The 22,695-nt window shown below is 37.2% G+C and overlaps 2 protein-coding genes across 2 annotated transcripts; one reads left to right on the forward strand and one right to left on the reverse strand.

Annotated features, from left to right (window-relative positions):
- The first annotated feature begins 413 nt into the window (after nucleotides 1-413).
- Nucleotides 414-15,302, forward strand: LOC109098998 (F-box and WD repeat domain-containing 11-B). Its single transcript, XM_042731990.1, has 12 exons — nucleotides 414-559; nucleotides 2,753-2,812; nucleotides 5,746-5,965; nucleotides 7,530-7,717; nucleotides 8,378-8,521; nucleotides 10,926-11,044; nucleotides 11,202-11,451; nucleotides 12,059-12,177; nucleotides 12,984-13,094; nucleotides 13,770-13,848; nucleotides 14,192-14,356; nucleotides 14,440-15,302. Exons 1-11 carry the CDS (start codon nucleotides 521-523, stop codon nucleotides 14,351-14,353), a joined length of 1,491 nt encoding a protein of 496 aa, XP_042587924.1. The 5' UTR covers nucleotides 414-520; the 3' UTR covers nucleotides 14,354-14,356; nucleotides 14,440-15,302.
- Nucleotides 15,303-16,784: 1,482 nt separating this feature from the next.
- On the reverse strand, nucleotides 16,785-22,457 carry LOC109099003 (fibroblast growth factor 18-like). Its single transcript, XM_042732403.1, has 5 exons — nucleotides 21,790-22,457; nucleotides 19,972-20,011; nucleotides 19,692-19,869; nucleotides 18,748-18,854; nucleotides 16,785-17,792 (listed from the first exon to the last, which is right to left on the reverse strand). Exons 1-5 carry the CDS (start codon nucleotides 21,819-21,821, stop codon nucleotides 17,508-17,510), a joined length of 642 nt encoding a protein of 213 aa, XP_042588337.1. The 5' UTR covers nucleotides 21,822-22,457; the 3' UTR covers nucleotides 16,785-17,507.
- Nucleotides 22,458-22,695: the final 238 nt, after the last annotated feature.

Here is a 22,695-nt window from a genome sequence, read left to right on the forward strand (position 1 = left end):
GAAGTTTGACAAGATTATTTCGCTTACTATGAGGAAGACAATTATAAGCAATTTAACTGGAATGCAAAGGTAAACATTATTCTGATAGCTTCGGAATTTATGACTTTAATAAATTGTTTAGACCTACTTAAAGATGATATTTGGCTGCAGGCTAGGATGTCACCAGCAAACAATCAGAAATATTCTTAATACGCGAATCATTGGGGATAACCCCATTCTTCACCCTAGCACCAGACGGCAGCCAATCGCCGTTCACACTACAAAACGGACAAAACCTTTTTGTCATTCGATGACGAACCACGAATGTTGTTACAGATAACATCCCCCTTCGATTATGACGTACTGCGTCTGTAACCGCTTTGTACCTTAGCAGCAGAAATGATCCAATCACAACGCACGTTTTTTATTTGCCAGCCAATGGGAGCATTAGATACAAGACTGCTTTCTCCGCCTCCTTTCGTGACGTGATTGTGTCGCAGGGCGGGGTTTCCATTTTCACTGCGAGTTTCGGGGAACAAACATGGAGCCGGAGATGGAGGACAAAACCTTAGAGCTGATGGTGAGTACCCGGGTGTGCTTCGAAAACATTTTCTAGTATGTTCTCAAGACTTTAGAGTTTATAAAATCCATATTAGCGGTTATAAAGAGTAGCCTGGTTGAATATAACTAGCCTGTGGAGTGGGAAGGGATCGGCTGAGTAGAGAGAGGGAGGAAGGAAGGAGGGGTGAGGAGAGAGAAATGGCTGGCTCGGCTGACAGGGAGGGCCCTACTGTGTATCGCTGTCTCTCTTGGTCGTTTTCTCGTCTCTCGCCTCTGTCTTTCCTTAAAAACAACAGCTGAGACGTTAGTAGACAAGGCGAACAGTTGTTCTTGGCGGGGACTGAGGATGTTTGTTGAGTTAGTCGCGGAGGCGAAGGAAGGGAAGCTGCCGCGGCATCGTGGTGAGTCCGAGTCTCATCGACTTCAGCCGGTGCCCTGAGCTTCACTGCGGCGCCTCTGCGCCACTCAATCCTGCCTATAATTTGGTCCCAACGACGAGCTGTGGGTCACATAAAGTCTAAAAACGCTCAACTATGTTTTAAAGTGTTTAAAACAATCACTCCTCGTTCACAATAACGCAACGTTTACGTCTCACGACTCATTTTAACTGGTCTTTAAAGCTGCGTAATAGGAAGTAACCGCGACTGCTGTCAATTTTAAATGACGTTTTTGAGCCGAGTGATGAGCAACTATAAAAATGTCGTCAACTAATTCAACATCGTGTTTGGATGAGTTAACATTTGTGTTTTAGTAACCCCACACTTTTCTTCGTGAGATACAAACGTTAATTGTTGACGCGAAAGCAGCAAGCTGCTAGGTGGCTAACCACATCAAACCATTAGCCTACTCGAACTAATTACGATATTCTCTTATTAAACGCACTATTTTTTTGGTTTCACAATTTTCTAAACCGCAATTCTATGAAACATAAGCTGAATTCCTAAAAAATCGTTTACTACTTAAACATGCAGCTTTTGTTATTAAAATTGATTTTTGACGAGATTTGAACGTTAGTCTCTATTAATTTTGAATACAGTATTTCTATTATTAATATAAAACGTTTTTATGGTATCTTTAAAATTAAAAGTTAATGACTTGTTTAAATGTGCTCTTAATTAATAAGGTTGTGTCTGAATCAGTATCTCTCCTAGTCAATACAATAACATTATAGAATCAGTTTTGCAGAGTAGATTTGCTTCTTGTTGCCATGGATACTGTGAAAAGGGTAGGAGTGAATGCACTTGAGTTTGTCCACTTGTATTGTGAAGCTTGAGGAAGACAGATAAATGGCTTTTGCTTGAAGATAACACGCCATGTGAATGTGTATAGACTGCAGAGACTCATAATAAATCTGCACTTCCTGCTCCGCTGACCTAGAAGGATGGTTTGAAAAGAATCCCAGACTTTGTCATCATGTGTCAGACTGGGTTATTATTGTCAACTAAAACTATAGAAAACATTGGTGTTATTTGGAGGAAAAACTTGGGTTGTCAAGGTAGCATTTCCCATTTTCATTAAGTTGAACTTGAAGTATTAAAATAACTACAGATAAAACTTAAGTAATTAAAACTTTGTTGACATAAATAATAATAATAATAATAATCACTCAACAAAATTACAAAAATATAAAAAAAAATGGAAAAAAAACTGAAATAAAGATATTAATAAGTCTAATACTATCTCAGTGCTGCTAAATTAACACTGGTGTCAGTGTCCTGCTTCAATATCCCACTGCTTTATTTAGTCCAGAGAGCCTGAGTTTCTAAAGAGTTTGGCTGATATTCAGTGATTATGGATTATAGCAGGTGCTGTGTTGTGGATATTAAGAGCTACTATATGGATGGTATCATCTCTATCGTGGCTGTATTTGGGATGTAAGCATATCCTTGTGGTGGCCTTGGATGGGGGACAGCTGTTGACACGTTACCCAAATGCCCACACGCCCTGCCCCATCCCACATCTTTGCTGCATGCTGATGGAGAATCTGTCCAATTATTCAGCACACGCAGATCATATGCTGGTGCTTAGTCCTTTTATCTGCTTTCTAACAAACAATGCAATGTAATTATGATCGTATGCGAGCAGGGTTATGTATAGGAGTAGTTCTGATTCATATTGTGGTCTTTCAATTTTTGTTTTAGTTTGATTTAAAGCAGACGTTACTATTGATTAAAAAAAATAATAATAATGCATTGTGATTTTTCTTCTGCAGAACATCTCTGTCATGGACTCGCAGACTGCAGACCGCTCCCCAAAGATCACATTGATAAAGGTGAGGTGAAAGGTACCTCAGTAAAGTGCGTCAAAGTCTGATAAAATAATAAACGGATAGAACAATAAGGATCTATTGTGTAGCCTCTCCCTGAACTATGCAGGATTTTCTATCCTGAAGTACAAGGGTGTGACGAGACACTTATCCCACGAGACGAGACGAGTCACGAGAACGAGACAAGATTTTTAAACTTTTCTAAAGAAATCTGCAAAGATGAAAAATATAGGGAAAAATATTTTATTCAACTGAAAAACACAAAATGCAAAAAAATAGGTGCATTTTGAAATCAAATTGTACTTTATGTACTTTAAACATCTATTTTAATACATTTTATGCAGGTATAAACATGTAAACACTGAAAAAGGTTTTGCCACAAACTCAACTGACAGGCAAGTAATTGCACAAAATAATATAGTATACATAAAAATAAATAATAAACAACACAAATAATATCCCTTTAAAGTAGCAGTCAGTCAAGTTTATTATTTAGTAAACTGATTTCCACTTTAATAAAAAAAGTTTTTTTTTTTCATTATTTTTCTCAACTCCTTTTTAATAGTATATACATTTTCACATCAATTTATTCAAAGTTTAACAAAAAATACATGTTTAGGGCCCTATGAAATGTTTTATTTTTTTTCACCATATTATTTATATTTTTATTGTTACCAAATTATGTGTTTTAGCATGTCTAACTATTTGAATGCATAACACAACTTAATTTATTCATTTTATTTTTTCTTAAAGCAGCCTTAATTATTTTTTTTCCCCCTCAGAAATTCTGTTGTGTATTTACATTTTTGTAAATCTGGTTATCAAATGAAGGCATAAAACATTAATCTCATCATTTAATTATTGAAAATTAAGCAAACTTTATTTTTTGGCAAACAGAGGGGATTTAATATTAAAACAAAAATTAAAACATGGAAGAAATGTGTGATTATTCCTTTAAAATAATGTTTGTTTCACTTTAGTAGTAGTACTAGTAGTAGTAGGCTGTGTACATTCTATTGTTGTTATTTCAAACCGGACTTTTATTTTGACGGGTTGCCGTGAATACCTTTACAATTCTGTGGAAAATCAAAAGGCAAAATGCTCATAAAGTGACTCTGAGCAGTTCTGGAGATGTTGTTCATGTGTTTACGTCCTCATTTAGTGAGACGGCAGACGCTGAAATCACAGCGAGTGTCATGCGCGCTTCAGTGTGTGTGTAAACCACGCGTCTGCGCAATTCATTAACAGAGACATGCAGGATTCATATTTAAATCGACTTTTGCGGCTTTATATTTACAGATACTAGTCCATATTGTGATTTAAGTGTAATTCCGTGACATTCCGCGTTAAACTGTGAATTCTGTTTTTATGACTGGATAAAGACTTCACTGCGTAATTTTCCTGTTTATTATGCGGCCACTTGCCTGATGTGAACATAATATCTTACATGCTTTACATTACATACCACTGGTGAAAGGGCCAGTGTAATGCAAATATATCTGAAAGAGCTCTCGTCACACCCCTGTGAAGTACTGTTGATTTAGGGGTTTGTTGTAGGGCATGGCCTAATCTGCGTCTGGAAGACCTCAGTGTCCATTTCCACAGGCTTTTGTTTTCTGTGTGTTTAAGTTTCCTCTTGCATTTTTGAGATGTCCTGGATAATTGCATTGGCCCCAAAATTATCTGGACACTTACACTACTGTTCAAAAGTTTGGTGTTGGTGAGATTTTGTAATGTTTTTGAAGTCTCTTGTGCTCGGCATGGCTGCATTCATTTGATCGAAAATACAGTAAGGTGGTATTGATTAAATTATTACAATTTAATAAAACTTCATACAATATATGCAATATAATATAACAATATATTACTCCAGTCTTCTGTGTCACATGATCCTTCGGAAATCATTCTAATATGCTGCTTTGCTGCACAAGAAGCATTTCTTGTTGTTATCAATGTTGAGAATAGTGGTGCTGCTTAATCTTATTTTTGTGGAAACCGACCGTGGTAGCTTTTAAGGAATTATTATTATTATTATTATTTTTTTTTTTAATGAAAAGTACATCATTCATTTATTTTAGAACTCTTTTGTATCATTATAAATGTACTTGGTGTCATTTTGATCAATTGAATATTTCCTCCTGAGTGAAAGGATTAATTTCTTCAAAAGAAAATCTTACTGACCCCAAAACTTTTCACAGTGATGTAAGACAGGGGTGCCCAAACTCGGTCCTGGAGGGCCAATGTCCTGCAGAGTTTAGCTCCAACCTGCCTCAACACACCTGCCTGGAGGTCTCTAGTATGCCTAGTAAGAGCTTGATTAGCTGGTTAAGGTGTGTCTAATTGGGGTTGGATCTAAACTCTGCAGGACACCGGCCCCCCAAGACTGAGTTTGGGCACCCCTGATGTAAGACACTTCAAAATACTTGAATTTCATGTGAATCCTAGTGGCATGATCTGCAGACATATTAAGCTAGATTTCTAAGGGCTATCTTCACATTTTAAAGGCATTTTTGGATATATTTTTAACAAAACCAGATGTATTCTAATGAATTTGAAATCAGTTCCCCTAAATCTCCACCACACGTTAGATCGTGTTTCTAATTTTTGACTTCTAGAAAATGTCAGAATTTTTTTCTAAACATTTCTACAAAGAAACAAAATTCTTGTTTTTGCTTGAAGTTTGTTTTTGCCAATTTTCTGAAATGTTTTAAGTGTCACTTAAGTGCTCAAAAATGACTGTATACAGAACATTAAGTGATGAGTTGTTTGGGATTAATAGCACCTGCAGCACTGTTCTTTGCCACGTTAACACATCTGCCTTAAAATATTATCATAGTATGCTATGTTTCCGATAAATATTTTCTTTTGTCTCATCTAATATATTTATTTCTTTGTTTTTCCTTTTACAATTCTCCCAGCCTACTTTTATCTGTCCTCAGGTGAGTAATGGACCTTTGACAGGCTCTAGGAAGCGGCCGTCAGAGGGAAATTACGAGAAGGAGAAGGACGTGTGCATCCAGCTCTTTGATCTGTGGTCTGAGGCAGACCAGGTGGAGTTTGTGGAACACCTGATCTCACGCATGTGCCATTACCAACACGGCCACATAAACTCCTACCTCAAACCCATGCTCCAAAGGGACTTCATTACGGCACTGCCAGGTAACACACACGGAGTCCTTATTCTGAAAATGCCATTTCTAATGGAGGGGGTGTCCATTACTCTTAAAATATAGCCTTAAGATTAAAGAGACCAAGTTTGTCTTTGCCTGTTTTATCTCTAAAGTTGAAACCAAACTTGAATCACAATACATCAGTGTATTTTATTCTTAAAGGGCCCTATGAAATCCGTTTTATTTTTTCCCAAATTCTATTTATTTTTTTTTTTGTACAAATTCCGTTTTAATTTTCTGGACTCCTTTTTAATTCTTAAATTGAATTTTATTAATCAAAAAGCATGTCTAATTAATTAAAATCATGAAACGTATACAATTTAGCGTCAATTTATTAAAAGTTTAACAAAAATTGCATATTTAGGGCCCTATGAAATGTTAAATTTTTTTTTTTATTGTTACCAAATTAAAACATTGAAGAAATATTGTGTGACTATTTTTTAAAAAATAGTTAAAATTTTTTCCAGTAGTAGTAGTATTACGTACATTCTACTGAATATTAGTAATATTTCTGGCGCGATGTCTTCAAGTTAAACCAAACTTTTATTTTGACGGGTTGCTGTGAATACCTTTGAAATTTTTGTGTAAATGATACTAGTTGTACTCAAATGAAAAGGCAAAATGCTCATGAAGTACTCTCGGAGCAGTTCTGGAGATGTTGTTCATGTATTTATGTCCTCATTTAGTGAGATGGCAGACGCTGAAATCACCACGAGCGTCACGCGCTTCATAAGGTGTAGTAAACAAAATGCGCGTCTGCGTCATTCATTTACACGGAGACACGTACACGCAGGATTCATATTTAATTAGTCTTTTTGCGGTTTAATATGTCGGTTAATGACCTCATTTTGATTAATTTATCCAAACTTTGACAAATTCCGTTATATACATTTACATTGATTTAGCTGGCTCGATCCAAAGCGACTTACAATTGAACATTTGATATTCCGTGTTAAACTGTAAGTTCTGTTTTTATAACTGGATTCCGTGATTCCATCCGCACTTTCTGCATCGCGGAAATCATATGGCCCTATTCTTAGAATAAAATTCCTGTTTGTATTTCAACCAAATAATACACAACCAATGGAATTTTGTGGCCTGTAAGATTCTTTTTTTGAAAGAAATCAATAATTTTTTTCAGCAAGGATGCATTAAATTGATCAGAAGTGACACTGAAGAAATTTGTGATGTTGCAAAAAATATCCATTTCAAATAAATTAACTTTCTATATCAAAGAATCCTGAAAAATGTATCACAGTTGCCACAAAAATATTAAGCAGCACAACACTGATAATAATAAAAAAGCAATGTTTCTCAAGCACCATATCAGCATATTAGAATGAAGTTTTTCATTTTAGCTGACATCATCAAACCACATTATTTGCATTTTTTTTTTTTTTAAACCCCTCTTGCATTCTCCAATCTCCATGTTTATCATTAATGTCTACTTTGTACTACCCAGTCCCTTCCTGATACATACATTTTAGTTAACTTTTTTTTTTTTTAAGTGTCCTATTCCATTTAAATGAAATCACTCTGAATTTGTCTTCCAGCTCAGGGTCTGGATCATATAGCGGAGAACATCTTGTCCTTCCTGGACGCACGCTCGCTTTGTTCGGCTGAGCTGGTGTGTAAAGAATGGCAGCGTGTGATATCCGAAGGCATGTTGTGGAAGAAGCTGATTGAGAGGATGGTTCGGACAGACCCGCTGTGGAAAGGCCTTTCAGAGAGACACCAGTGGTGAGTCTCAGTGCTGATATGACTGTTTACATCCCCCAAACCCCCTCATTTAACAACAACCTCGTCATTATCTCTCAGTGGTGTAATTCTCCACCAGACATTTAGACTGTCTTGTGCATCTTATTTGGCCTTGAATTATGAAGATGCTTGTTTATGTCAGTTTATCAGGAATGTTTATTGCCATTTCCTTCACAGGGGGAAATAAATGTTAAATGTTCGAGAAACGGAAGTTCATAAGTTCCTAAATAATAATACTGCTGTCTTTATTTATAAAATAATTATTGAGGTTGTTGTGGTGGGCAAAGCAACCATCGTTTCTTTCTCTCTTGTCCTTTTAAGTGTAATACGATGTAAGATCTTGTCTGCTCATGTCAGTGTTTTTAAGGAAAGGGAGGTAGTAAGGGTTTGTTTGTTCATTTGAACGAGCAGGACCAGTGATTACACCTCAGGGGTAGGCGGTAGGCCTCATGTTACCCAGCTCTTTGTCTTTTTCATAGCTGCCCTGTGAGTAAGCAGAGTATGCAGCCGTCAGTTATTTTAGTTATATTTGATAAAACGGGCCACTGATTTAGTTAATGTGTGTGCATAATCATTTTTGATCAAATCAAATAAATTAGATGTGTGTAATTAAATTGCTGATATATGACATTGCTGTTCATGTTCCCAGACCATCGAGGCAAACTGGAGGTGTGGCCGACATAACCTGCAGAGGATCCAGTGTAGGTCGGAGAACAGCAAAGGTGTTTACTGCCTTCAGTATGACGATGAAAAGATCATCAGCGGTCTACGCGATAACTCCATCAAGGTGCGACCGCGCTCTGCCGGTGTATTTCTAGTGAAGCTCGTGTGGGTTTAGTGAAGTCATCTCCAGTAAAAACCACAACGTCTGAGTGCATCCATATGCAGGTGTTTTTTAAAAACACTAACCACAACCGTGTTCTCGTGAATTACGCTTATGATGTGTTAAATCACATTTAGCAAATGTGTGATTTTTTTTTTCACCAGTTAGAGGAACATGATTTCTCTTTAAACAGCTCTTTAAATAGAAACGTGCTTGAGTTTTTCAAATCTCTCCCCTTTTGTATTATAAATCAGAAACTAGAGAGAGGGTATTGAAACTGGTGAGATGATTCAAGTCACACTTTCTAAGGCAAAAATGACTATTGATACTGGTTTTATGTAGGGGTTTGTTAGATTTCCTTGCTCGTAGTATTAAACTCTGTGGTACAGTCCAATGTTCTTACTGCACTTGCTGTGAGAGAATTTCAGCAAGTGTATATCTAGGGGATGTGGCAGAGTTGACAATATCAGTAAAAGGTTATTGTTATTAAAGGGGTCATGAACTGAGAAATCAAAATTTTTGAAGTAATAATGTGGCTTAACACCTCCGCAGAAGATCAGCATTTGCTTCTACGTCACTGCCTGTTTAGCCCCGCCCACCAATTCATGCATGTAGTGTTTACGAGAGCGAGACGTAGACGCAGGTCTATGCAGAAACCAAATGATAAACTTTATTTGATGAACTTTATTTTTAATGAAGTGCCAGACCATATCAGTAAGAACTTGGTCCTTTGTTCACTTCAATTTATTGCAGATTTGTTTACAAACAAGGAACAATTCAACACAGGATTTTGAGAACCTGAAACTAAAAGATGACAGTGTAATGACTATGTTGGATCTGATATCGCACCACACAAGCAGTGTTGGGTGTGATTAGTTTCTAAGTAATTAGTTTCTGTAATTTAATAACAGTTACTTATGTAATTGAACTTAATACGGTGTATAGACTGTAAAATATTCATAATTACAATAGTGGATTTAACAAAAAAGTCTAACCTTAAAATGCATGCTTTTTATGTCCTCTTCTCACTTTAAATAATTTGTTTAGTTAATAAGAATATTGGTAACACTTTAATGTCCAATTCTCACTATTAACTAGCTGGTTATTAGCATGAATATTACAGGGAAATTGGCTGTTTATTACTTAAAAACAAAAAAACAACAAAAAAAAAAACACATATTAATGTCTTATTCTGCAAGACCTTATTCTAAATCCTTTATCCTACCCAATTCTTAAACTTAACTACTTTACTAAGTGCTAATTAGGAGTATATTGAGGCAAAAGTCATAGTTAATAGTTAGTTAATAGTGAGAATTGGACTCTAATCTAAAGTGTGACTATAGGATTTAGAAAGTAATAAGTAATTAAATACTTTTTGGAGAGAGTAATCTAATTACACTGTTGAAGATGTAATTAGTAACTAGTAATTAATTACTTTTTTGGAGTAACTTACCCAGCACTGCACACAAGTGTGAGTAACTGTTTTTATTATGTGGTCACTATTGCTTTGTCTGTAATTACAGATAGTTTGACATGAGTATTTATGCGTTTTTAATCTAAAACACAGCAGAGTCTGTCTGTGAAGGATGTAGGTTGCCAAGCATGCATAATTGTTAGCCAATCATAGCAGTGGGCATTTATTTCAGAGTCTACAATCCGCCACGCCTATTCGAACAGAGCATTCAGATGAGGGGGGTCAAAACAGAACAGAAAAATGCCCTTTTTTTTATTTAAAAATCTTTAACATTATAAGTGGACCTCAGAGAACACTACAAAGTAAAAAAGGCAGTTTATGACTCCTTTAAATTTATGACGCCAGTAGTCGTGAAAAATGTAAATAGCAAATATATTTTAAAAAATAGGGGTCAGTAAGGGGGAAGAAATTAATACTTTTATTCTGCAAGCATGCATTAAATTGGTCAAAAGTGACAGTAAAGACATTTTTGTATTACAAGGATTTATATTTTAAATTTGTTCATTCAACTTTTTTTAATAAAAAAAAAATCTTAAATGTGAAGTAATATTAAGGTCTTTTTAACATTAAAGATAAAATGTTTCTTGAGCAAAAAAAAAATCAGGAACATGTGACACTACCTTCAAATATTAGCGAAAAGAAAAAATATTTTATTTTATTTAATATTTTGTTATTTAAAGATATTAGATAAAACTTGACAATTGTAATTGATATTGGCCTAAATAATACAAATAGTTGTTGACTTAATATTGGTGCATCCTAGATAGAATTTTTTTTTTCTTTTTTTTTCTCTTTAATGATGAGTCTAATCTAGTTAACAGAAGTTTATATTTGACATTGTGAAATTCATGGTGTTTGCAGTTGTAAAAAGACGTCATGTGTGTTTGTATTCAGATATGGGATAAACAGACTCTGGAGTGTTTGAAGATTCTGACGGGGCACACAGGCTCTGTTCTGTGTCTGCAATACGATGAGAGAGTCATTGTTACCGGCTCCTCTGATTCCACTGTCAGGTCAGATTTCTATCGTTCTCTTGCTCTCTGTATGTCCTCTGTTCATATTTTTCTTCCCCAGTTTCCAGTCCCCCCCCCACCTCCGCACAAACACTCCACATGTCTGTTCAGCTGGAATGGATAAGGGACTTCATGCTTGCCTTCTCTTTTTACCCAGAGTGTGGGATGTGAACTCGGGGGAGGTTCTGAACACTCTGATCCACCACAACGAGGCCGTGCTCCACCTGCGATTCTGTAACGGGCTCATGGTCACCTGCTCAAAGGATCGCTCCATCGCCGTGTGGGACATGGCCTCTCCTACGGACATCAGTCTCCGCCGGGTTCTCGTCGGACACAGGGCTGCCGTCAATGTGGTCGACTTTGATGACAAGTACATTGTCTCTGCCTCTGGGGATCGAACCATAAAGGTCAGCGCTCTGATCTCTGAATGACAGTTATCAGCTGTCAATCAAACCACAGATCAATGTTCTGTGTTTTATCTGATTTCATATGTATCGGCCCCATCCTGTCTAAGTGTGTTGATTCTTGATGACAATAAGCTTCAGTGGACTAGGCTGTATTGTCATGCAGCTGGACTTTAGCACAGAAGTTCCCAGCAGAGGGCACCAGTGTAATAGTTTCTTAATTCTTTGTAGACTGCAGAAACGCTATAGTCCTTGCTCTTGCCCAGAGTCCTCTTCAGCACTCATGCCGCTCTAGATGCTGGACTCGGAGCATTTGAGATTCCAGAAACAGACAGCCCTGATCCAGCCCACCCATCACTCTTGGAGGGGTGCCAAGTCATTCTGTAGCCCCCACCCTATCTAAACATTCCCCAAATAATGAGGCAGGGCAATGTGGGCTGGTGTGTGTAGATGTCTGGAGGTGTTTTCTCATGCACACACATAAGTATAAATTTACTGGTATTTTATTAAATATGCCTACGGATTATTCTAAGGATAGGTGGCAGTGATTTGGAACAGATTTAAAGTATTTAATGTTTAATCCTGATGTGTGATGTACTGTGTTTTGCAGGTGTGGAGTACAAGCACCTGTGAGTTTGTTCGGACACTAAACGGTCATAAGCGAGGAATTGCCTGCCTGCAGTACAGAGACAGACTCGTGGTCAGCGGCTCCTCAGACAACACCATCAGGTGTGTGTGAATACGCAATCATTCGAGTTTGTTTAATAGTAGTTGAGTGCACATCAAGAAATGTCAAAAATACACAGGTGACTTGAGTACATTTTTACCAGTAAAACAGAGGTGTGTTTAACTGATTTATTTAAAAATATCACCTGAATGTATTTTTAGAATTTTTGTCTGGTATACATGTGACATGTCTTTTATAACCTTTTGTTAATTGTATACCTTGTATAATATATTCAAAGATTGCCATGGAAATAGCCTTGATGCTGGCATGGCGTTAAAAAGTAAATTAATAAATACCAGTAAAACGTTGTTTTTTTTTTTTAATTATTGTTTACTTTTATTTATTCATTTTGTTTGTCATTTTATTTTAAATTTGTTATATTTAATGTATTACACATTATTATTTTACTGTATTTTTGATTAAAAATGTAGGCTTTGTGAGAATAATATACTTAATTCAAATCTTCTTTCTTTTCATTCTTTCTTTCTTGTATTTTATTTCTGTTTATTCATTTCATTAAATCAAATCAGCTACTATGGTGTATAAACTAAGTTTAAGTATAATTCTTTTATGTAGTGAACAGTAATGAAAATAAAAATAATTTGAGTGTAAATGGTCTGAAAGTAATGTGCAAAAAATCATAAGGGACTTTATTTTCTTCATGCGAAATGTAACCTGATTCTTTGTTTTTTTTTGTTTGTAAAATTGTCTCTTTTTGGGGGTAAGAATGTGACCTGGATTCAGCCAGTTAGTATTCTTTACTTGTATGATTTATTTTCTCACAAAATTTGTTAATCTGTTTCTCCAGGCTGTGGGATATCGAGTGTGGAGCTTGCTTGCGGGTTTTGGAAGGGCACGAGGAGCTTGTTCGCTGTATTCGCTTTGATAACAAGCGGATCGTGAGTGGAGCATATGACGGGTACTTCTAAGTCTGATTCTGAGTCTAGTTCAAAGTTGAAGGAAGTTTTATTGTCATTTTTTTCATTGCAGTGCAATGAAGAATAACAGAATGTGGAAAAACAATTTTTGCAACTGTTTGGTGACAGCCAAATAAGACTGGGAGGGGAATTGCTCATAAAAAGACTCAAAAAAAATAAAAAAAATAAAAATGTAACATTGGAAATTGAGATGCACATTTAAAAATATATCAATAGCAAAATCCCTCCTTGACCTTCTCTCACTGCCATTGCTGAAACGTAGTGTAGTCTGGGGGATTAAATTTAAGCGTTTTTTTTTTGGTCTGGATTATGGCTGGTTTATTCCTGGCCTTAATGTGAATAATCTCTTTATTCTCACATCTTTAATTGTGGAGTTGCGTTTGTCTGCTCCCTGTGCTCCGGTCATTAATCTGATACATGAGCAGTGCACAATACCCACACAGCCGAGGGAGCAGTCACTTTTAATCCCACAAAGCCCACAATTGAATCACAGATTATCTGTAGATTATGTGTTTAATGCGCCTCTAGAGCTGCTTTGCAACATAAGATTGAGAAAGGGTATTTTAACCGATGTACCATGGATTTATGACTGTCATATATTTTATTTTTTGTGTATTGTCTAATGTGTTTTAATATGTTTGTGTGTGTGTGCGCAGTAAAATTAAAGTATGGGACCTACAAGCTGCTCTCGATCCACGAGCCCCAGCCAGTACTCTGTGTCTACGTACACTAGTGGTGAGTTTCCATCTCCTCGTCTTCAGGCTCTTCAGTTTTTTTTTTTTTTTTTAAGGACAAATCTTTAAATGTGAACAAGACAACAAACGTTTCAGCAATAATCTCAAATCCCCAAACAGCTGATTAATTGCTCTTTGACTAAAGTTAACTGCTCTGTTATTCACTCTTAAGAGTCTCTGGTCCGTCACTCATCTTGGTCATGTGTAGTTAATCAGCCCTCTGCATTGTCACACTTTTATAGCACCATTTTCTTGCGTCACGTCATTCCCAGTCTGTGACTGTTTTTGATTCGCAGCAGTGTTGTCATATATGAATTGTTTTAATATAGTCTGTCTGCGTGTAGGAACATTCTGGCCGAGTGTTCCGGCTCCAGTTCGACGAGTTCCAGATCATCAGCAGTTCCCACGATGACACTATCCTTATCTGGGACTTCCTCAACGTGTCGACCAACGGGCAGACAGAAGGACGATCGCCGTCCCGCACCTATACCTATATATCCAGATAGCAGGTAGCACACACAGAGTTCTCACACACACACACACACACATCAAAATACGAACTCTAACTTGCATACATGTGATCTCTTGACAGGGAAGCCCTGGTGGCGTGCGGAGTGTGTGCGAGTGTGTGTGGAGACTGTTTGGGTGACCCAGTCTCTGTGGAAGTGTGCCAGGATCAAAGGTCGAGGAACGCCACCACCACCCCCCTCCCTTCACCCTCCTCTCTCCATCTGTCCATTTTATTTCTCCCCCTCTTCAGTCGATTTGAGGGCCGCCCCACGACACAAACCACGTCAGTTCTCTTTCTCTCTCTCTGCGGAAGAGGAGGTGGAGAAAAGATGGAGAGAGAGATGCCATTAAGCAGAGAGCAAAAGGGTGGGCGTGGAGCCCCCCTCTCACCCCCGCCACCGCGTACAGAGTGACAGCTGCCCTGGCTCCGCCCCCTGGGCCCATGAACTCTGTATCTATCTTTTGTTCGTTTTATTTTTATTGATTCAAAAAGTAAAAGATGAAAAACTAAAGGGAGAAGGCAAGGTCTGAGTGCCTTCCTTCCCTCTGGACTGTTCTGCATGAATGAGCGAGCGATGGGACGTGTAACGTGTGCTGGTCAACCCCTTGGTTTTTGTCTTATGTTGTTGTTTTTTTTATGCTTTTTCTTTTTTTTTAAGTTGGGAAATTGACTTCATGTTTTCTTTTCTTGTGAAATCGTATGAATAATTGTAGTTTTTTGACTCTTCTCCTGATATGTCCCTCCATTTCTCGTTTTTAGCGCTGTCCGTCTCGTTCCCCTTTTCACTGTCTGCTCGTCTAGGTTTTGAATGACCCATAACTGATCTGAATTTAGTTGTAAACAGAATTGTCTCGTCTAAAATGGTGTTGTATATTGAACAGATTTTTTTAAAGAAAAAAGCGTTATTAATAAGAATAAAGTACTTGACTGTGAAGGAGTGTTAAGAAGCTTGCACAAGCGTGTTGTGTTTTTCGTGTGTGTGTACGCATGATTTGCTCTTTTGAGATAAAGGCTCTCCGACAGGCCCAGATTTCAGTAACCTGCTGCCGTGGCTGCCAAGACCTCCAGAAATCGCAGGGCCGCTGTTCAAATATTTAAGTTTACCTCCTGCTCCGAATATGTGGAAATTGGCAGTACTGTCATTTTCGTCTTATTTGATTTCAGCTTTCCTTATGAACGCCACCATGGCAACAGCCACAATATGAGCCCAGTTCAGAGCTGTAGCAATTCAAAAAATGTTTGAACGTGGAGCAATATTTTAGTCCGAGATCTCAAGAATCACAGAGTTCTATTCTGTGCGAACTTTAGAATAAAATTCCATTGAAGTAAGGTATTAGAATGAATGATGGCAGGCTACTGTCAGATTGTAAGACATAAGTAATGTGAGAGAGATGGAGACATTATAAAGAGGGAGGATCAAAGTCAGTCTGCAGACGGGGGAGAGAGAGAGACGACTACTGCCCAGTATGGCTGATCCGGAATGTAGTAGATGACTAGAGTACAGACAAACCCTCAAAAGAGGTCTTACGTGTTTAAATCTTCTTGGTTTTGTTCTACAGTTTAGCTTTCTTATTGTTTCGAACTCTAGTTCTAGTTTGTTTTACATGGTTTGCAATCTGTGTGCCTTTCAGGGCTGTAGTTTTATACCCTCTGGGTCCACCAGGTGGCAATAAAACCGTTTTAGAGACCCCAAAATACACCAGTGTTCAGGGTAAAGGTGTCAAAAGATGAAACCCATTGATCAATGCATCCACAAAATAAATATTTTAATAACATGATTAGTATCAAAATATTTCATCTCTCAAGATTTCACCAGCCCCAAGTGGTTTTGGGACAGAGTAATTTGCAACAGTAACTGCAACATTTAGCATTACAACACTTACAGGGCTGGAAGCTCCGGGGTCAGTTCAAATAACTCTGATAAATTTAATTCTCTAGAGTGTATCATCTCATGTTGTGGCCAATAATGGATATTTTGTTTTAAACCCCCATGAACATCAGTGCAGATCAGTGTTTGCTCACATACTTTGTTATTTACATGCCCTTCTTCATACTTTGTTTTGTGGATTATGGGGGATTTTACCATCTTATTAGTGGGCAGAATATTTAATTTGACATTCTGTGCTGCCAAAAATATATTTACACTACCGTTCGAATGTTTAGGGGAATGAAGGTTTTATTCAGCAAAGATGAGTTAAATTGATCAACTGTTATTAAATACTGTTGTATTGTACTTTTGGACGATTTCAACAAAATATGGAGCAGCACAACTGTTTTCAACATTCAAATCAAGAAATTTCTTGAGCAGGAAATCAGCATATTAGAATGATTTCTCAAAGATCATGTGACACTGAAGACCGGAGGAATGGCTGCTGGAAAGTCAGCTTTGCCATCACAGAAATAAAGTATATTTTAAAATATATTAAAACAGAAAAGTTACTGTAAATTGTATTTTTTTTTTTTTGTTTTTGATCAAATGTATAGGAGCTTCTTTCAAAAACATTTAAAAATCTTACCAACCCCAAACATATGAACGGTAGTGTTGTATATCACTCCCTTTAAATTACACTTTTTCATTGGAAGAATATGAAAGACTCTAGATGCTCCTGGTGAAATGTGAAATCAAAACTACATGTTCACCAGGATGTCTAATAAGATTTTCTTGACAAATACATTCTGAATGACTTTGGTTCTTGTTTACAATCTCATGGCTGTTATAGGCCCAAAGTTGAATTTGATGAGTTCACAAAGTAGGTCCTTTAATTGCCCTTTTGGTCATAAGCATCCAAGTCACAAAGTCTCAACAAAATGCATATTATACCACGCACTTGCCAGTTTTCCAGCCATACAGCTCAACGCAATTAGAGCTCTTTGCTCTTTTATAGTGGCACTAGACATTAGAGGGGAATTCTTTGGCCTCTGAAGTGCTTGGTCCCCTTATTGTCAGGGTTTAGTGACTGGACACTTGCCCAGGAGTCTTTGGTTATATTTGCATGATTACACAATGTTTAAGCAACCTTGTCTGTCCTCTGACTGTGACTTCTACCGAAAGGTCGGTCCTAAAGCCTAACCTACTTGCGTTGTAAGGAAGAGCGTCTCTAGATCCTCTGTAAGACGTGATCTTTGCGCAACAGTCAGTGATTGTAGTATTACTGGAGTGGTGGGGGAGCAGTGGAGGTCTGCTGGACTCTTTTGCTCCTCTTGCTGACCGTGGTAAAGCTGCAGGCCTGCAGGTCGGGCTGCTCTCCTGGAGGGAAGCGTTTCATGAAATGCACGTCTCGCTGGTTGGGTAACGTGTTCGGACCTCTGCGTGGTCGGCCCCTTTTGGTGAAGCCAATGTACCAGCCCACATAGCGCGCTGACATCCAAGCGGTGTAGTTATTCTCAAGCATTATCTCAATGAAAATACAGCCTCCGTTTACGCTGCTGTCTTTCTGTAATGGAAAAATGTACATCTTTTCATTAAAAAGAGGCTTGTTTATTATACACTCATCGGCCACTTTATTAGGTACACCTGCTCATTAATGCATCTAATCAGCTGATCACATGGCAGCATCTGTGCATGATGTTCAAACCGACCATTAGAACAAGGAAGAAAGGGGACTTAAGTGATTGTAAATGTGAGGTGGTTGTTTTCACACACAGAGAATGGTCTAAAAATGAGTGGCAGCTCTGTGGTGAAAATACCTTGAAGCCAGGAGGATGGCCAGACTGGTTCAAGATGATCGAAAAGTCAACAGTATCTCAAATAAACACTCATTACAACCAAGCTATGTAGAATAGCATCTCTGAAAACACAACACATTGAACCTTGAAGCAGATGGGCTACAGCAGCGGAAGACCACACCGGGTGCCACTTCTGTCAGCCAAGAATGGGAAACTGAGGATACAAGTTGCACGGGCTCACCAAAATTGGACAACAGAAGATTGGAAAAAGGTTGCGTGGTCAAATGAGTCTTGCTGCTGCATTATTCAAATGGTAGGGTCAGAATTTGGCATGAACGACATGAAAGCATGGCTCCATCCGGCTTTGTATCAACTTCCAGGTTGGTGGTGTAATGTGTGGGGTATTTTTTCTAGCCACAATTCGGCCCCTTTAGTACCAACCTGGGTAATCTTGCTGCCCATGTCTAACTATACAATCTTGTGATGAATTATGATCTCACCAGAATTATTGCGAAACAAGCTAATTTTTGCCTGCTTTTTTTAATTTATTTTTTATCAAGAATCCAACATGTGCGTTTTATCCAAGATGTGCGTTTTATGAGGTTTTCACACTGAGACTTACAGGTTGTTTCAAATCAGTGTTGTGAAAGCCTCATCAGGGCGTGAAGATTTATAGGATATTAACTCTACAATATCAAGTACAGTAATTTCTCAGTAACTCACCTTGCCCACAAGCTTCCCCTTACGGTTCATGCACAAGTAGTAGTTTGTCTCTTTTCCTCTTATTCTCACTTGACTCCCAAAGGTGTCGGCCTCCACCACGAGCTGGGCTTGAAGAAACACAAAAATACATAAAGAAATATAAATCAAAATAATTGACACTCGAATGCATGAGATGCACTGTCATAGAAATTACAGTTTAGCAAGACAACTATGGTTGGCAGAGGATTTTAACTTCAGGATTTAGTACAGAAGTGTGGTAGTGGTTTTAGATAATTAGGTAATTAGATATATATTTTTTTAAAATATTAACTATATATTTATTTATAAATGTATTTAATATACATTTACATTTATTCAGTTAGCATAAGTAGTAAAAGTAGTAACATGAACAATTGTATTTATAATTTTATTAATTTTATTATTATTATTATTATTATTATTTTAAAATTTTATATTCATATAATTTATTATAATTTTACACAAACTCAGGCATACATAACTAATACAACTAATTAAAATATATGAAATCCCTTATTAATTATTGTGTATATTAAGTACTGTATTTACAAAATAACCAATATAAATAATTACTATTTAAATAATATTACATGTACATTTATTAATTTAGCAGATGCTTTTATCTAAAGCAACTTACAAATGAGGAAAATAGAAGCAATCAAAACCAACAAAAGTGCATTAATATGCAAGTGCTATGACAAGTCTCGGTTAGCCTAACCCAGTTTTACTTTTTTATTATTGTTTATTTTATATTTTAAATAGTGTAAATAATTGTGTGTGTGTGTGTGTGTGTGTGTGTATATATACATAATGTGTATTTTATTCTCATAATATATATATAGATTTATTTTATTATCTGGGTGCAATCAGTTAGTTATTTAATTCAATGTGTACAGGTTGACCAGTGCATTCAGATGATTCCTTACCATATTTATCCCCATCCTCTCCCATGGCGGTGATTTTTTTGCCAAGCACCTGGATGTGTTTTCCGCTGGTCCGACTGTATAGTTGGTAAACCCGATGGTGTTTCCGGCTCAGGCCGTCTCGCACCCCTGTCTGATTCTCTACGTGTACTCCAAAGTTAACATTTTCCACTGCTAACACCTGCACAAACACAGGAGTCAGTCACAAATCACTTTCATTGATTTATGAACTATCAATTGATATATGGTTTTATTATCAGTAACACATGCAGACTGTAAGCACCTGTAATGGGCTGTAGAACAGTAACATGACCTGGAAGCATCTGGCCAAAGAGAAATAGAAAAGACACGTGATTGTATGACATTTGCATTTGCTCTAGTGGCTTTTTAAACTTGTGTAGGGGAGACTAAGGTTGGATGGCACACTTGTTAAGATAAGCCAATTAAGTGCAAATGAAAGCTTAAGTCCTTAGATAATAAAGATATGGAAGTATTATGATATTTTTTTTTTTTTTTTTTTTTATTGATGTTTTTTTGGTTTTTTTTGGCAGTGTTAAAAGACTTCAGTGCATCCAAGAAGGATGCAACATGAAGAAAAGCTGTTTATTTTAACCCAAACTAACACCACATGTGAGTGTCTGCATGTATTTAAAGATCAATGTTCAAATCTGCTATGAATTGTTAATAATACTTTATACATATGCCAACCAGCCTCACTCACTCTCTTTTCTTAAATGAAGTCAGCCAGCCATCATAATGTATCACAGGCATCCAATCTAACAAAATGTGATCACTTCCCATTTTTATTAACCAGCATTCATATGTTTTATATCTATCTATCTATCTATCTATCTATCTATCTATCTATCTATATATCTATCTATCTATCTATCTATCTATCTATCTATCTATCTATCTATCTATCTATCTATCTATCTATCTATATATTTTGATATAGATTTTTTTTTTTTTTAGGTGCTGGGGTTAAGTGTTTTTTGTTTTAACATAAATTAAAAAGGTGTCCTCACCTCGACAGGTTTTAATATATTACCATGGATCAGTAGGGCAAATACTCAAAAGTGACAATTTTGTGACCGATTATGACCCATGAATGAACCCTGATTCAACCAGCTACAGTCTCTTCTATTTTATGACAATTTGTGTTAAACAAAATATTGTTACTGATTTTGATATATGGTTAAATGATGCTTATTTTCTGTGTGGATTAAGTGAATTAAAATAAATACATGTTTAAAAAAATAATCATATACACAGTGGCATAGAATACACCTGTGATGAGCATGCTGTCAATTTCTAAATTGACAAAAAAAAAGGCAAGGTAACAGTCTGAAGATCATAAAAAGGGGGGAAAAAATAAAAAGAAATAAAAGTATAAATCTGAATTTATTTAAGAAATAAATTCTGGCATTAGTATAATGTTATGATGTTAAAAAATATACATAAATAAAAAATAAGAAGTGAAGAATTTGAATTTGAATTTAAAAAAATTATAATAATAATACTGACAAACATCTGCCCACATAATTGAAGTCACTGTGGTGTAACCAACATGAAGGAAGCCATTTTGTTGTCATGTGTCAAGAAAACCATAAACCAAAAAGACCATAAAACCATAAACAGGGGACCCCTTAAGGCCCCAATGATTGTGTGCCAGGAGTATTAGGTTACATTTTTTTTTATTTTTTTTTTATTTTATTTTATTTTAATATAATATAATATAAACGTTTTGTAAAATGTAAATATTCTTGGTAGTTTTAATTTATTGTAATTTAATTTATGTTTAATTTAATTTATGACATCCTTATTTGTACTGACCAACACAGGACTTCTACCCTACAGTCCAAGCAGGATTCAGACCATGAAATTCTCATCATCAGTGTCTATGCTGCTGTTATCTGAGCAGTCACAGGGTGGGAAGTGTTATTATGAGAACACAGCATCTGCTGAGGCTATCGTCTGACCCAGAGATGGGAAACACAACAATTGCTCAAGCTGGACAAAACGGTGGACCCATCAGTAGATGGAGACTCGCTACAACACAGCCTTCAACTCAAACGGAATAATTCCACGTGAAACTTACAGCACGACAGCAGAGGACAGCACGGACTGCATCGCTCCAGCGCTTCTATCACCCCGGACAGTGAGATCTCTGAGGCGACGGTTTTAAAAACTGGAGCCAAAACCGGACACAGACCCAGGTGAGCATCTGAGCGCGTGTTGGAGGATTGTTCAGAGAGAGTCTTCTCGCAAGCAAACCTGTTCAGCTGTATGCTGGAGAACGACAGGTGAAAAACAGCTCATCCTCCTGTGTGACCCACACTCCACATGACACACTGCCAGTAGATGGATATTAAAACGCTTCCCAGTGTTCCTTCCTGCAATATCCTCAAGAACGCCGCTGTCTTCACACAAAAACGCAGAAATCAGGGGTCCTCCTGCCCTTTAAGAAGTCTTTGCTAGATTTGCTCCTTTTCTAGGCTTCTTTTGTTTGGCTGTGGGGTGGAAAGGACCCCTCTCTCGCCACAGGACAGTGCGTTTGCTGAATGAGAAGGAAGCGCAGCTGAAGTGGAACGGAGATGGGCGGGGTGCGCGCAGGGGCAGGGATGGTGATGGGACGATGTTTCTAGCTCACTTATCATCACCAAGGTGGAGCGATGGAAGAGAAGCGCTTCGACCGTCCAGCAATAACCGAATTCAAAACTTTCAGCATTTTGAAACTGCTTACATAAACCGAGTGACCTTTTATTAAACGGAAAGCGTTCGGGAAAGGAGCCCATCCGTCCAGCTTAAAGCTGCATTCAGTCATCATTTTGCGAAGTAACCCGTTAAACAGTGTTTTGAGAAATACCACGTGCGATAAGATTCAAGTAATGTCAGTTTTGCAGAAAAAAAAAACAGTTTTAATCTGCATGGAGCGGGGCGCCCCCTCTTGGTGGCCGTCATGTTGACATCACATCCCCGTGTTAGCCCGAGTTAATAATAATAT

Source organism: Cyprinus carpio, chromosome B10 (genome assembly GCF_018340385.1).
Source record: "Cyprinus carpio isolate SPL01 chromosome B10, ASM1834038v1, whole genome shotgun sequence".
Taxonomy (NCBI): Eukaryota; Metazoa; Chordata; class Actinopteri; order Cypriniformes; family Cyprinidae; genus Cyprinus; species Cyprinus carpio.